The sequence below is a fragment of the Pelophylax lessonae genome (genome assembly GCF_965119305.1).
Source record: "Pelophylax lessonae genome assembly, chromosome: 7".
NCBI lineage: Eukaryota > Metazoa > Chordata > Amphibia > Anura > Ranidae > Pelophylax > Pelophylax lessonae.
The window spans coordinates 213,534,113-213,548,324 of record NC_138774.1 but is presented as its reverse complement, the minus strand read 5'-3'; the positions used below and the strand labels follow the sequence as shown (position 1 = coordinate 213,548,324).

At 41.9% G+C, this 14,212-nt stretch overlaps 1 protein-coding gene and 1 long non-coding RNA gene across 2 annotated transcripts in view; both read left to right on the top strand.

Moving 5' to 3' along the window:
- LOC309560999 (lipocalin-like) overlaps positions 1-4,326 on the top strand; it is a 7,254-nt gene extending 2,928 nt beyond the window's left edge. Inside the window, exons 2-5 of the mRNA XM_082264707.1 lie at positions 267-406; positions 1,243-1,319; positions 1,442-1,555; positions 4,088-4,326. Coding sequence (XP_082120833.1) covers positions 267-406; positions 1,243-1,319; positions 1,442-1,555; positions 4,088-4,311 — 555 coding nt within the window. The 3' untranslated portion in view covers positions 4,312-4,326. The remainder of the gene's footprint in view (positions 1-266; positions 407-1,242; positions 1,320-1,441; positions 1,556-4,087) is intronic.
- Positions 4,327-5,735: 1,409 nt separating this feature from the next.
- Positions 5,736-7,503, top strand: LOC309560879. The gene is made up of 2 exons (XR_014225530.1): positions 5,736-5,855; positions 7,396-7,503. It is a non-coding gene; the product is annotated as an uncharacterized lncRNA (long non-coding RNA).
- The last annotated feature ends 6,709 nt before the right edge of the window (positions 7,504-14,212 follow it).

Genomic DNA, 14,212 nt, shown 5'->3' with positions numbered 1-14,212 from the left:
ACAATGCATTTTCAGTAGAGTGAGAAAGGGTTAGACAATGTTTTATGCCTTTTGACAACTAAACCCATCTTTCAGAGAACTGAGGGAAAATCTTCCCAATGGGGCCACAAACTTGGCTTGTGTAGACTTGAAGCAAACATGGAACAGGTTTTCAAAATCAGGGATTTGATTAATTTCTCTAGGCTGCTACCCAGTGATTGCTTTAATCGTCTTTGCCCTGATACTGGTCAGTTAGCTCATGTCTTTTTGCTTTCTTTTGGCTGTAGATTGTCGGAAAGTGGTATGGCATCGGACTGGCCTCCAACTCTGGCTGGTTCAAGGCTAAGAAGCAGTTGCTGAAGATGTGCACCACTGTTATTACTCCCACTGCTGATGGGAACCTCGACGTTGTGGCCACCTATCCTAAGTAAGTGATCCATCTGTTGGCCAAGGAAGGTGGGGGGTGAAATTTGTACAAAAATTAAAAGTTCCCTAAACAATAACATTAACCCTTTTGTCAGTCACAATATCGGCTGGTAAATCTATGGGAGAATAAGACAATATCTTTCAAAGAAGCTTGTGATGAGAAAAAAAAAAACAATGGGAGGACATTGTTGCCGACCTCCCTCTAAAAAATACTAGCTCTCTTCCCGTCTCTGTCTCTCCCTTTCTGAATTGCTGACCTGAAACAAGAATGCAGCCAGTAAGGACAGAACACCCGGTCCCTGTACATATTCTGTGTTGGCATCTCAGAAAACTTTGAAACAAGATGATCCATCGGGCAAATAGCAGCAGTGGCAGTCCCTGTTATCATGCTGGGTTTCCTTTGAGATATCCATAACAAGGCTATCAGTCAAAACTTGATGCCATGCACGCCATGTAGGTGGACAGTTGACTTTTGACACAGCTGCAAAGAGGAGTAACAATTCACTGATTGCCAGTTAATAGTTTACGTAGGCTTTAAAAGCAGAGTATCACCACTTTAGTAGGCGAGTTTTATGAAGCAACATGGGGTAGCGAACAGAGATCCAAATAGGTCAAATAGTGACACTTATCATATAATATATTCTGTTCATATAGTAAAATGAATCATTCACAGATACAGACATAGCAACTAGCTCCCTTGAAGTAAAATCACTGATAGATGAATTATGATTAGTTATATTGATGACTGCACTTTTGCCCTTTACTTTTGCTTATTGAACAACTACAAGCTTGTAGGGAAGACGATTTCACACCAGATCATGTTTGGTTCTGTTCCAGGCAAGACCGATGTGAAAAGAAGAGCATGACCTACATCAAAACCGAACAGCCTGGCCGTTTCCTGTCCAAGAGCCCACGTAAGTCAATGCCACAGATGCCACATTATCCATTATAATGAACAGAGATCCTTACTTAGTAGAGTAGAGGTATCTGCTTTGCTGCATGCAAACAAAATATTTTAACTTCTATTCTCTCCTAGGTTACGGCAGTGATCACATCATCTCAGTGATGGAGAGCAACTACAATGAATACACCCTGATGCACACTCTAAAGACCAAGGGTAGTGATGTCAACACCGTTGTATCTCTGTTTGGTAAGTGCTTATTCACACTTTAAAGTGAACCAGTGTTTAGATCATGCAAAGCAACAGGTTAACTTAGCTGCCCAACCCCCACTGCTTATACGCACTTTGCTGTCTTGCTTGCCCATTGCCAGCCAGACAGAATAAAAAGGCCCTGTGCAAGTTATAGATTGATCTGCAAGGCTAAGAAACCGCGACCTACTTGTGACAGCACATGGGTTTGCTCAAACACCCAATGGTGACTATGGTCCCGGCTGCCTTGAGATCATTGACAAGATTCTCCTGTGTAGTTCTAAGTTGATGCCTCACCGTTCTCATGATCATTGAAACTACTCGAGGTGAGATCTTGCATGGAGCCCCAGACCGAGGGAGATTGACAGTTATTTTGTGTTTCTTCCATTTACGAATAATCGCACCAACTGTTGTCACCCTCTCACCAAGCTGCTTGGCGTGGTCTTGTAGCCCATTCCAGCCTTATGTAGGTCTACAATCTTGTCCCTGACATTATTGGACAGCTCTTTGGTCTTGGCCATGGTAGAGAGATCGGAATCTGATTGATTGATTGACTGATTGCTTCTGTGGACAGGTGTCTTTTATACAGGTAACAAGCTGAGATTAGGAGCACTCCCTTTAGGAGAGTGCTCCTAATCTCAGCTCATTGCCTGTATAGAAGACACATGGGAGCCAGGAATTTTGCTGATTGCTAAGGGATCAAATACTTATTTTACTCATTAAAATGCAAATCAATTTAGAATGTTTTTAAAATACGTTTTTCTGGATATTTTTGTTGTTATTCTGACTCTCACTGTTAAAATAAACCTACCATTAAAATTATAGACCCTTCATTTCTTCGTCAGTGGGCAAACATACAACATAAAGCAGGGGATCAAATACTTTTTTCCCTCACTGTAGCTAGCCAGATCGCAAAGGCTTCCAAAGGCAGACAGGCAGTGCTTGGCCATCCTAATAGAAAGCCCAGCATTTTTTTCAAAATGAAAGTCATGGATGTACCCTGAAACAAATGTATTTATTTGTTCAATTTAGATTCTGTTCCAGTAGTTTTACAACATAGCACAAAACTTCATTTTACAAACTTCAAAACTAAATGGCAAAAAAACTTAACTATCCTAAAACCATTATTCTTTCCCTGTAAAGAGGACTTCACCTTGATATTTTTCAAAAGAAGAAGTACTGTAGAGCCACTAAGGAAAAGTCCTTTAGATGCCTTTCTCCTTACAGGGGCAAAGCAAAAAGAAAAAAAAACAATAAAAGCCAACGCTTTACATGTTAGTTTATGCGTGTTTGTGTGTCTGGCGTTCTTAATTTTCTGACCAGCAGAATGCATTATTTTATGGCCATTAGAATGTATTAACGTGCAAACACGCATACATTCAGCTAGCATTATTAACTGTGTTTATGCACAGTTTTCCTGCCCAAGCGCTCCTCTGTTGAACACGCAAGTGATGTTTTTTTTATTTTTTCTGCCTCCAAAAAACTGTAAATGCCTATGTGTGCATGGACACATAGGATAACATGGAGGGGCATTTTGGTCCTATAATCTAATTTCCTGCAATGGTTTCTTACTGTGTTTTTCTGCCTCCTTTGTAATGTCCTCAGTGAGCTCCCAAACTTCTCCTCCCCTCACTTTTTTTTGTTTGGAACGAGTAGTGCATGGTAGTTGCAGTTATCTGGACTGCTTTATGCACACTATAAATCCAATAGTCTATCTCGGAGGTGAGCAAGAGAGGGTGGTTATGTTCCTACATACAGTTGGACCATGGAGAACAAATGTAGATACCCCTAAAAGGAAGTCTGATCCCGGAAAAAAAGAAAAAAGGATTTTGGAGATTTGGGGGATGCTGAGAGCAAGATGAAGCACTTTTCTGAGTAAAGAAGACATCCTTGGATAGATTTTTTTACACCTAAACCTGTGTTTAGTGTTACTTTAAGTGAATAAAGGGCCAAAAGGGTCATGTGTTCCACTCCCACTGGGACGGGGGAGAACGGAAATTTCACTTGCAAGCTAAGCTGTATGCCCCCACCCATCCAAAAAGAAATTAAATTGGATAACATGGAGAGGGCATGGGTATAACAGCCCCCCATTATTTTTTGCCAAGACACAAAGTGAGAAGGAATTCAAAATGTTACCGTTTCACAGTTGATCTAAAGATTGACTTCTCATAAATGAGTTTGGTAAAATACATTTCTTTAACCAGTTCAAAGAATTGGTTCAGTGTTTCTCTGTTCAGCCTTCTGGCTGAACAAAAAAAAATTGGTTCAGTGTTTCTCTGTTCAGCCTTCTGGCTGAACAAAAAAAAAGTAGACATGTAAGGCCAGCTTTACTGATACAGGAAGAGGAAATCTCATCAATGGGGATACAAACAGCAAGAAAAACCTGACCAAAATTCTAACTCTTACCTGGATTTCTACTTTACAGGAAAATTAGCTACTCATGGCTAAAACGTGAGGAGCCACTTTAGTAAAAGTGTTGATAAATCAGTTCCACTGTGCCTCTGAAATGACAGGATTTGTCCTCTTTTGCAGGCAGATCCCCAGAGCTGAGACCAGAACTCCTGGAGAAATTCAAGCAGACTGCTAAGGAATATGGACTGACTGATGAAAACATCCTCATCCTTCCTCAAACTGGTATTATCATCACGGCATACCGATCACATTTCAATGTCTCTACATGTGCTAGCCCTCAGTATCTGAGAAACCCACAGCAACCAATCATCTTTTCATTTACTGTGGTGAAAGATAATTTGTAATTGGCTGCCATAGTATGCTGCTCTTATGGCTGCATGACATAAAATACTGTAGCTTTGTTGCATTCACCAGCCAAATTCCAGTTATTTTTGGTACAAAGTTAGAAAAAGGACAACTTGAATCCAGATTTGAAGACTGGTGATGCTGCTTTGGTGGGTAAGGGTACTCTCAATGGTTAGATAGTTGGCAAGGTTTAGCCATGAGGTCAGGGAAAGTCAGGCTCCAGTAACGAAGTGACACTAAATTAGAGAGGGGCACAGAAGAGGTATTTATAAATATGGTTTCCCCCAGCTTTATTTTTGGGGATGGCTAAAATAAGCCCTACCCCCAAAATAAGCCCTAGGTAAAGTAGTTGTAAGAACATGTAATCCGTTTAAAAAGGCTATATAATGTGCAGGGTGTCTCCTTTTGTAACTTTATTGTGGAAAATACCTTATTAACAGCACCGCTGGGCGCTTACGTGACCTGCCGGAGATCTCTTCCTCTCCAGAGGCTCCTCCCTCTGTAGTTCTCAGAGAGGGGAAGAAGAGCTCCGATGGGTCATGTGAGCGCCCAGCAGTGCTGTAAATAAGGTATTTTCCACTATAAACTTAGAAAAGGAGACACAGTGCACATTATAATCTTTTTTCCAAACGGATTACATAATTTTACAATGCGCGAAACCAAGGTTTATTTTTGGGTTTACAGAATGTAGTAATTCTGGCTCCTGAGCTAACAGGGGGAGAGGGGGAGAAAAGACAGGGGACACAGGAACTTTTTAAAAAGTTGTTTTATTCCAGGTTTTTTAGAACATAGAGAGGGGTAGATGACACAGCACAAGCACTGTGCTGTCTATCATGGTTTAAAGCAGGGGTCTTCAAAATATGGCCCTCCAGTTGTTCAGGAACTACAGTTCCCATTATGCCTATGTCTGTGAAAGTCAGAGTTTTACAATGCCTCATGGGATGTGTAGTTCCACAACAGCTGGAGGGCTGTAGTTTGAGGATCCCTGGTTTAAAGGATCAGGATATTTTATTTAATTTTTTTAGGGTTACAACCACTTTAAGACCATCATGATGACATAACTGTATTTGAATGTAAATTATTATACATACCGTAAATAAGACATCCTCAGAGTAAGCCCTAGTGTGTTTTTTGTAGCCAAAATAATTATAAGACCCGGTCCTTTTGTCAGGGAAACACAGTAGCAGATAACTTGTGGTGTCTGCTATTAGGCAAGACCATTAACTTAAAAGTTTATAATAGTGTATATCTTATGTAAAGTGAATTATAACAAGGTACAGATTAGGTATTGTGGAGTACACCTTCACCAAAACAGTTTTAAAATATTTTCCCACTGCTATTTCCCCTGTGGATTGATCAGCCATGGATCTCATGGATGCATGAGATAATTTCTCTGTTGGCCCGGAACTGCAATTATGTGAGATCTACAGTGAGCTTCAATAGCAAAAACCTCACATGAACAGACAAGATATGTGCAGTCTGCACCGCACTAAATCCTCTCCATTTTCTTTCCACAGATAAGTGTGCATCCGAGGTCTAAAAGGTGAGTACATGGAACACACTGAAAGATAAAAAGTGCACCCGTGTATTTGGGAAATGCTACTGACATAGCTTTACAACTTCCTTTGCCCCCTCTCAACCTTAAGCCTGCTTATTGGACCACAAAGCAACATAATCAACTCAGTCCAATGAGTAAGCAGATGGCACAGGAAGCTTCAAAAGGTGCCAAGAAATAAATAGAAGGATCTCTGTGCCTATATAGTGCAGGAGAATAAGCAAAACTAGCTGAAAAGCTACAAATTGTATGCCAGCTAAAACGGTACCAATGTGTAAAATTATATATCATTTAAACAAAGCAGCGCCAAATGGAAATAGCCTTATGCAATATGAAATCATAAGGGCCCTTTCACACGGGCGTTCCGCATGTCCGTATATCATCCTATTTTTTTGCGAATGATATACGGACATAATGTATGTGAATGGCATTGCGGATGTCAGCGGCAGTGACACCCAGGGCATTCCTGTGGTCATAGTTTTCACAGTCTGAAGGGCCTTCTCAATATATTTATTTGGCAGTCCACTTGGGGCTGATAAGAAATAATAAATAATAAAATGGTACAAACACTGCCATTGAGTACACCTCCATCCCAATCTATACATTCACTCCTGACGATTGGGCAATACGACCCATGAAATACGATGAGTTCCAGTACAAGATGTATATGTTTGCATACTGATATTGTCATATCATATGTTATCTTGCAATACCACGCAATGTAATTATGTCCATGTTCGGATATAAGCTATATTACCTTGCATGTTGGTTTTATTAAATAAATCTTATACATTTACAATCAGTGACTATTGTGTCCACCTCAATTAAATTCCCACTGGGCAATTGTTTTTCCTTGGGGCTGATAAGCGTCCCTTCTGCATTTCAAAGAGCATTGGCAGAATTACAATGATCCAGCTTGAGCCAATGAAGTTTACACATTCCATACCTGGCTGATCCCTGTGAAAGTGGAGAACAACTGTAGTAGCTGCCACCACTACAGTGACCTTTGCTGTCTTCCAGATCCTTTGGCAAGCATCTGCCCCACTGCATAGTGACCATGATGAAGGGGGGGGGACTCACTCAGCACAGGTGCCGTTTAGAGAACACCTTGAATTTTTCTCAATGAATACACAGCATTTTCTGTTTTGATGAGGTTTAAAGAGCCAGGGCAGTTATGTCACAATCTGCTCCTCCTACAATCAGAGCATGCTTTGCATTTATAAAGAAGCAAGGTGCTCTCAGACTGGTTCCCATACTGAGTGGGCAACTACAGTGAGTACTACGCAACAGGACAGTCTCTCACATGCAATCCGGGAGACAGCAAGGATCACTGTAGTAGTGGCGGCTCATGCAGTGATTCTCCAATTCTACAGGGAATGGGCCGGGTATGGAAAATTAATACATAAAAAAAAAAATGAATCGTATCTGGAATTTTTCTTTAATAGTTGTGCTCCACTGGAACAGTCATGTATGCAGAAATGTTTATAATCGGTTTCCTTTATCTCATCATGTCTGTTTTTCTCATCAGGGTGAAGAGGCAGTACCCCAATCGTTCCACTAGATGGCATCCATGTTATAGTTGGGTTTAGCTTGCTGTGAAAGTTTGCGCACAATAAACTCCTGCATGAATCCCTGATCTGCCTGATCTTTATTTATAGACAACTCATGATGAGCACATTACTATTACTTCTTTTTATTTACAAAGAAAATGGTTTCAGTGAAAAAGTGGAAAACCTCTACGATTGCTCCACTGCTGCTGACTGGCATTATTTTGGCGATTGGTAATTGATGGTACCAGATTTTGCAAACACTGCATCCTAACCCATATTCAGAAACCCATGGGCTAGCGAGGCCAGCAGTGTGGCCCAGATGCAGTTTGTCCCCAGGTAACTGGCTGAGGCAGTGGGCTCCAGTGGTACATCCCAGCCAGTAAGTAGAGATGGGGACAAAAACTGAAGTTTTTCCCTTTCTTTTTTTAAAGTTTAACACTTCTGAAAAAGCCCAGATGATCCTAAAAATAATAATCCCTGTGATCAATCAACATCCTTTACAAATATATCCATAAGTATTCCCACTGCAGCATGGCTGGGACAAGGGGTGGGCAGGAGAGGCGGATGCCCTGGGCACTGTGGTATCATGTGAAGGGGGGGACACCACAAAGATCGAGGGGGCAGGGGATTTGAGGGGCAGCAGAGGGTAAGTATTGTTTTAGGAGGGGAATTTGGGGGGGGGGGTAGTAATAGTGGTGATTTAGGGGGATTTGTGTTGGGAGGGGGGGGGGGGAAGAAGATTTGTGCTAGGAAGGAGGATTTGGGGGAATTTGTGCTGGCAGGGGGATTTGAAGTGAGGGAGGGGGGAGATGTGTATTACGAGGTGAAATTTTAGGGGTAGAAGATTTTTTTCTAGGAGGGGGGAATTTGTTTTGGGGGGGCATGTGAGCTGGGGGGGGATTTGGGGCATGGTTTGTACAGGGAGGAGGGAGAATGTATGCTTAGGAGGTAAGCATGCAGATTAGTGCTCAATGTTTTTCTTGGGGAATGTTTGCTGATACATAATGCTCATATATCTTGGGGGGGGGGGGGGGGGTGGCGCAGTATGGCATGTTCGCCCTGGGTTCTAGATGACCCTGTTCTGGCACTGCACTGCAGTGTAAAACCTGAAATATCTGACCCATAGGTAACTTTACAATGCTGCCTACTGGTCCATTTTAGCTGCCATTTTAGGCTATAGGAGCATTGACACTTAAAAAGAGAAGTGCAGGGAAAAAAAAAACAACAAACATACTCACATAGATGCTGCATATGCCCCCCGCCACCTGTACACCGAGATCTGAGCAAAGACCATTGATCGCTCAGTTCTTGGATCTGTTCTGAGCACAGAATGGTGACCAACACCATTCTCTACTCTGCACCTCTAGCGCTCACTGGAGCGCCAGACTGTGGGGAGGTGGGAGCAGCTGGCTTAGACACTCAGCGGCATGCTGGGAGGCTGAGCCAGCTGCCAGTAAGGCATCTGAGCGGATCCCAACAATAATACCTAGATCCTTGCAGAGCCTAGACCTGCTCATTGATGTTAGCCGACAGTGGGCAGTTAAATTGGAACAACACATACTTTATATTTATTACATGATCAATGTTTACATGGCATAAAAAAAAATTATATATATATATATATATATATATATATATATATATATATACATACACATATTGTGGGGTTGATTTGCTCGGTGGCGGGTATGGATGACCCCTTGGGGGGGTTCGTTACACAGGGAGATAGCCGAGAAGTGGTTGAAAACAGTGTAAGGTTTTATTCTTGCAAGATCTCTTCACACAAGTGCAAGCTCCAAAAACAGCATAATTCAAAATATACATAAATAAAATAAATCCTTGCCACTGTGGGCGGCTACCTTCTCACATACAGGAACCTATCTACGGAGTCTGTCTCCAACCTACTGTTGGAGCAAACTTTGCTGATCCTACAGCAGACACTCAATAGTCCATTTATTTTCTTCCACATAGAAATAGTTCAAGACCTCACCTTGAGTAGTCTTCAGTCTTAATTAAATTCCCCTTCACACAGGAAATGTCCATTGGTTTCTTTTCACATAGAAACGCTCCAAGACCTCACCTTGAGTAGTCTTCACACTTCTTACCCTCCTCAGCCACATCGCTTCAGGAGGTCTTCCCCATGCTCACACAGCTTTCAGGGGGCACACATCTGACTGTCCTCCTCTCCCCATGCCCACACAGCGGCAGGAGGCAGCAATCCTTAGACTTCCTTTGGACAAATTATAGAGGCCTTCATTTCCTCATTCTGAACAGCTGAATGGTTTTCAACTTCCTGCTGGCTATCTCTGCAGCCGACACCCTATAGTAATTGGTGAATTTTCTAAACCAGGTGGAAATGTATCTCCTGTCTGTGACTACATCCACAGATTTTCCTGACTTCCTGTCACAATATATATATATATATATATATATATATATATATATATATACACACACAGTGCCTTGCGAAAGTATTCAACCCCTTTGAACTTTTCGACCTTTTGCCACATTTCAGGCTTCAAACATAAAGATATAAAACTGTAATTTTTTGTGAAGAATCAACAACAAGTGGGACACAATCATGAAGTGGAACGAAATTTATTGGATATTTCAAACTTTTTTAACAAATAAACTGAAAAATTGGGCGTGCAAAATTATTCAGCCCCCTTAAGTTAATAGAAAAATGTGAACAACTGCGCTAGACCAACGAAAAATTGTGAAGCTGCAACTTCAAGTGTGACCGTCACCTTAAAAACAATATATATATATATATATATAAGTTGCGCTAAAGAGTGAAAACATATATGATTGTATGTTATAAAGTACAAAATAAAGTCCGTATATAAGTAAACAGCACGTCTGATGAATTAACTGTGCAGGTACCGCTTACCGGAGACAAACAATATATAAACCCAAAGGAAAATCAGGAAGTCCTCAGGAAATAGACGTCACTTGAACCCCGTATTCCTGGATGGATCTCCTCAGTGTTGGGTGATCATGTGAAATATAAAAATACAAACGCCATAGCGTAAAACCACAAATAAAATGGATAAACACCCCAAGTGATAGGAATGTCAGAAAAGTGCTGAGATAGTGATGGTGAAAGACTCAGACACCTCCAGACCTGTGTAAATACTCCTTACCAGAGTAATGAGAAGTGTTCAGAAAAAGCAAAAATCAGGAAAGCCTCCCCCGATAAGACTGCAGCTTACCAAAGGAAAAGATATAGTGAGCATATAGGTTCCAGCCATGCCACCGAAGAGGGCTAACATACATGACCTCACGGCGTGCTGACGTCACCTTTACGCTATTGTCCTACGAAGGAACGGGCGAGTGGAGCCGTCTGGCCGGCGGCTCTTTACCTCTCTCCTTTCGGCAATTTTGATCTTCGATGTTTGTAAGTGTTTGCCCTTTTTATTAATAAATTGTCCGTGGGTTTTACGCTATGGTCTGCCTTCTTATATTTTACGGTTGACATCATCTGTATGCTGAGCCTCTACCAGTGTCCCCAGTGGAAGTGTTTTGGTTGGTCTTGGAACCTCTCTGCCTTATAATACTTGGAGCTGGTAAGGGCATATGTATGTTAGCCCTCTTCGGTGGCACGGCTGGAACCTATATGCTCACTATATCTTTTCCTTTGGTAAGCTGCGGTACCTGCACAGTTAATTCATCAGACGTGCTGTTTACTTATATACGGACTTTATTTTGGACTTTATAACAATCATATATGTTTTCACTCTTTAGCGCAACTTATATATATATATTGCCCTTAAGTTAATACTTTGTAGCGCCACCTTTTGCTGCGATTACAGCTGTAAGTCGCTTGGGGTATGTCTCTATCAGTTTAGCACATCGAGAGACATTTTTACACATTCCTCCTTGCAAAACAGCTCAAGCTCAGAGAGGTTGGATGGAGAGCATTTGTGAACAGCAGTTTTCAGTTCTTTCCACAGATTCTCGATTGGATTCAGGTCTGGAATTTTACTTGGCCATTCTAACACCTGGATATGTTTATTTGTGAACCATTCCATTGTAGATTTTGCTTTATGTTTTGGATCTTTGTCTTGTTGGAAGACAAATCTCCGTCCCAGTCTCAGGTCTTTTGCAGACTCCATCAGGTTTTCTTCCAGAATGGTCCTGTATTTGGCTCCATCCATCTTCCCATCAATTTTAACCATCTTCCCTGTCCCTGCTGAAGAAAAGCAGGCCCAAACCATGATGCTGCCACCACCATGTTTGACAGTGGGGATGGTGTGTTCAGGGTGATGAGCTCTGTTGCTTTTACGCCAAACATAACGTTTTGCATTGTTGCCAAAAAGTTTGATTTTGGTTTCATCTGACCACAGCACCTTCTTCCACATGTTTGGTGTGTCTCCCAGGTGGCTTGTGGCAAACTTTAAACAACACCTTTTATGGATATCTTTAAGAAATGGCTTTCTTCTTGCCACTTTTCCATAAAGGCCAGATTTGTACAGTATACGACTGATTGTTGTCCTATGGACAGAGTCTCCCACCTCAGCTGTAGATCTCTGCAGTTCATCCAGAGTGATCATGGGCCTCTTGGCTGCATCTCTGATTAGTCTTCTCCTTGCATGAGCTGAAAGTTTAGAGGGACGGCCAGGTCTTCGTAGATTTGCAGTGGTCTGATACTCCTTCCATTTCAATATTATCGCCTGCACAGTGCTCCTTGGGATGTTTAAAGCTTGGGAAATCTTTTTGTATCCAAATCCGGCTTTAAACTTCTCCCCAACAGTATCTCGGACCTGCCTGGTGTGTTCCTGGTTCTTCATGATGCTCTCTGCGCTTTAAACGGACCTCTGAGACTATCACAGTGCAGGTGCATTTATACGGAGACTTGATTACACACAGGTGGATTCTATTTATCATCTTTAGTCATTTAGGTCAACATTGGATCATTCAGAGATCCTCACTGAACTTCTGGAGAGAGTTTGCTGCACTGAAAGTAAAGGGGCTGAATAATTTTGCACGCCCAATTTTTCAGTTTTTTATTTGTTAACAAAATTTGAAATATCCAATAAATTTCGTTCCACTTCATGATTGTGTCCAACTTATTGTTGATTCTTCACAAAAAATTACAGTTTTATATCTTTATGTTTGAAGCCTGAAATGTGGCAAAAGGTCGCAAAGTTCAAGGGGGCCGAATACTTTCGCAAGGCACTGTATATATATATATACATATACATATATGATATATACATATACATATATATATATATAGATACATACACACACACACACACAGTATCTCACAAAAGTAAGTACACCCCTCACATTTTTGTGAATATTTTATTATATCTTTTCATGTGATAACACTGAAAAAATGGCACTTTGCTACAATGTAAAGTAGAGTGTACAGCTTGTATAACAGTGTAAATTTGCTGTCCCCCTCAAAATAACTCCACACACAGCCATTAATGTCTAAACCGCTGGCAACAAAAGTGAGTAAACCCCTAAGGGTCCTTTCACACGGTCTGCCTCTGTAGGCGGATCCGTGCTGCTAAGCAGGGGATCGTAAACACAGATCCCCGATGAGCAGGGAGGTGTCAGAGCCCCATGCATCTCTATGGGGGAATCGGATGAGAGCGGACCGCCTGTCTGCTCTCATCCGATCCCATCCGCTGGACGGATGGAAAATAGGGTTTCCATCTGTCCGGATTTCACGGACAGGATCGGATGCGGATGGCAGCGGGTGTCAGCGGACATGTCTCCGCTGACATCCGCTGCGCCATAGGGATGCATGGGGCATCCGATCAGATCCGCCTAAAAAACGGACAGGCGAATCTGATCGGAGCAGTTGTGTGAAAGGACCCTAAGTGACAATGGTCAAATTGGGCTCAATTAGCCATTTTCCCTCCCCAGTGTCATTGACTGGTTAGTGTTACAAGGTCTCAGGTGTGAATGGAGAGCAGGTGTGTACAATTTGGTGTTATCGCTCTCACTCTCTCATACTGGTCACTGGAAGTTCCACATGGCACCTCATGGCAAAGAACTCTCTGAGGATCTGAAAAAAAAAAAGAATTGTTGCTCTACATAATAAAGATGGCCTAGGCTGTAAGAAGATTGCCAAGACCTTGAATCTGAGCTGCAGCACGGTGGCCAATACCATACAGCTGTTTAACAGGATAGGTTCCACTCAGAACAGGCCTTGCCATGGTCTCAAAGAAATTGAGTGCGCATGCTCAGCGTCATATCCAGAGGTTGTCTTTGGGAAATAGATGTATGAGTGCTGCCAGCATTGCTGCAGAGGTTGAAAGGGTGGGGGGTCAGCATGTCAGTGCTCAGACCATATGCTGCACACTGCATCAAATTGGTCTGCATGGCTGTTGTCCCAGAAGGAATCCTCTTCTAAAGATGATGCACAAGAAAGCCAGGAAACAGTTTGCTGAAGACAAGCAGACTAAGGACATGGATGACTGGAACCATGTCCTGTGGTCTGATGAGACCAAGATAAAACTTATTTGGTTCAGATGGTGTCAAGCGTGTGTGTGTGGTGGCAACCAGGTGAGGAGTACAAAGACAAGGGTTTAGTAAATTGTGGGGGAGGTAAGTGGCGCTATCAATAAGTGTCTTATATAGTAGAGGGGAACCACCTAATAGGTATAATATCACTACGGGATCACAGAGTGGTATACGGAATTAGGTAAATAGGTGGTGTAACTAGATTTTAGGGCGAATGAAGATATACAAAATAAGGTGCAAATGACTAAATTGTCTCAAACAGAAGTAAATATAGGAATCGGATACAATATAGTGCAAATAAAGGTCAATATTCCG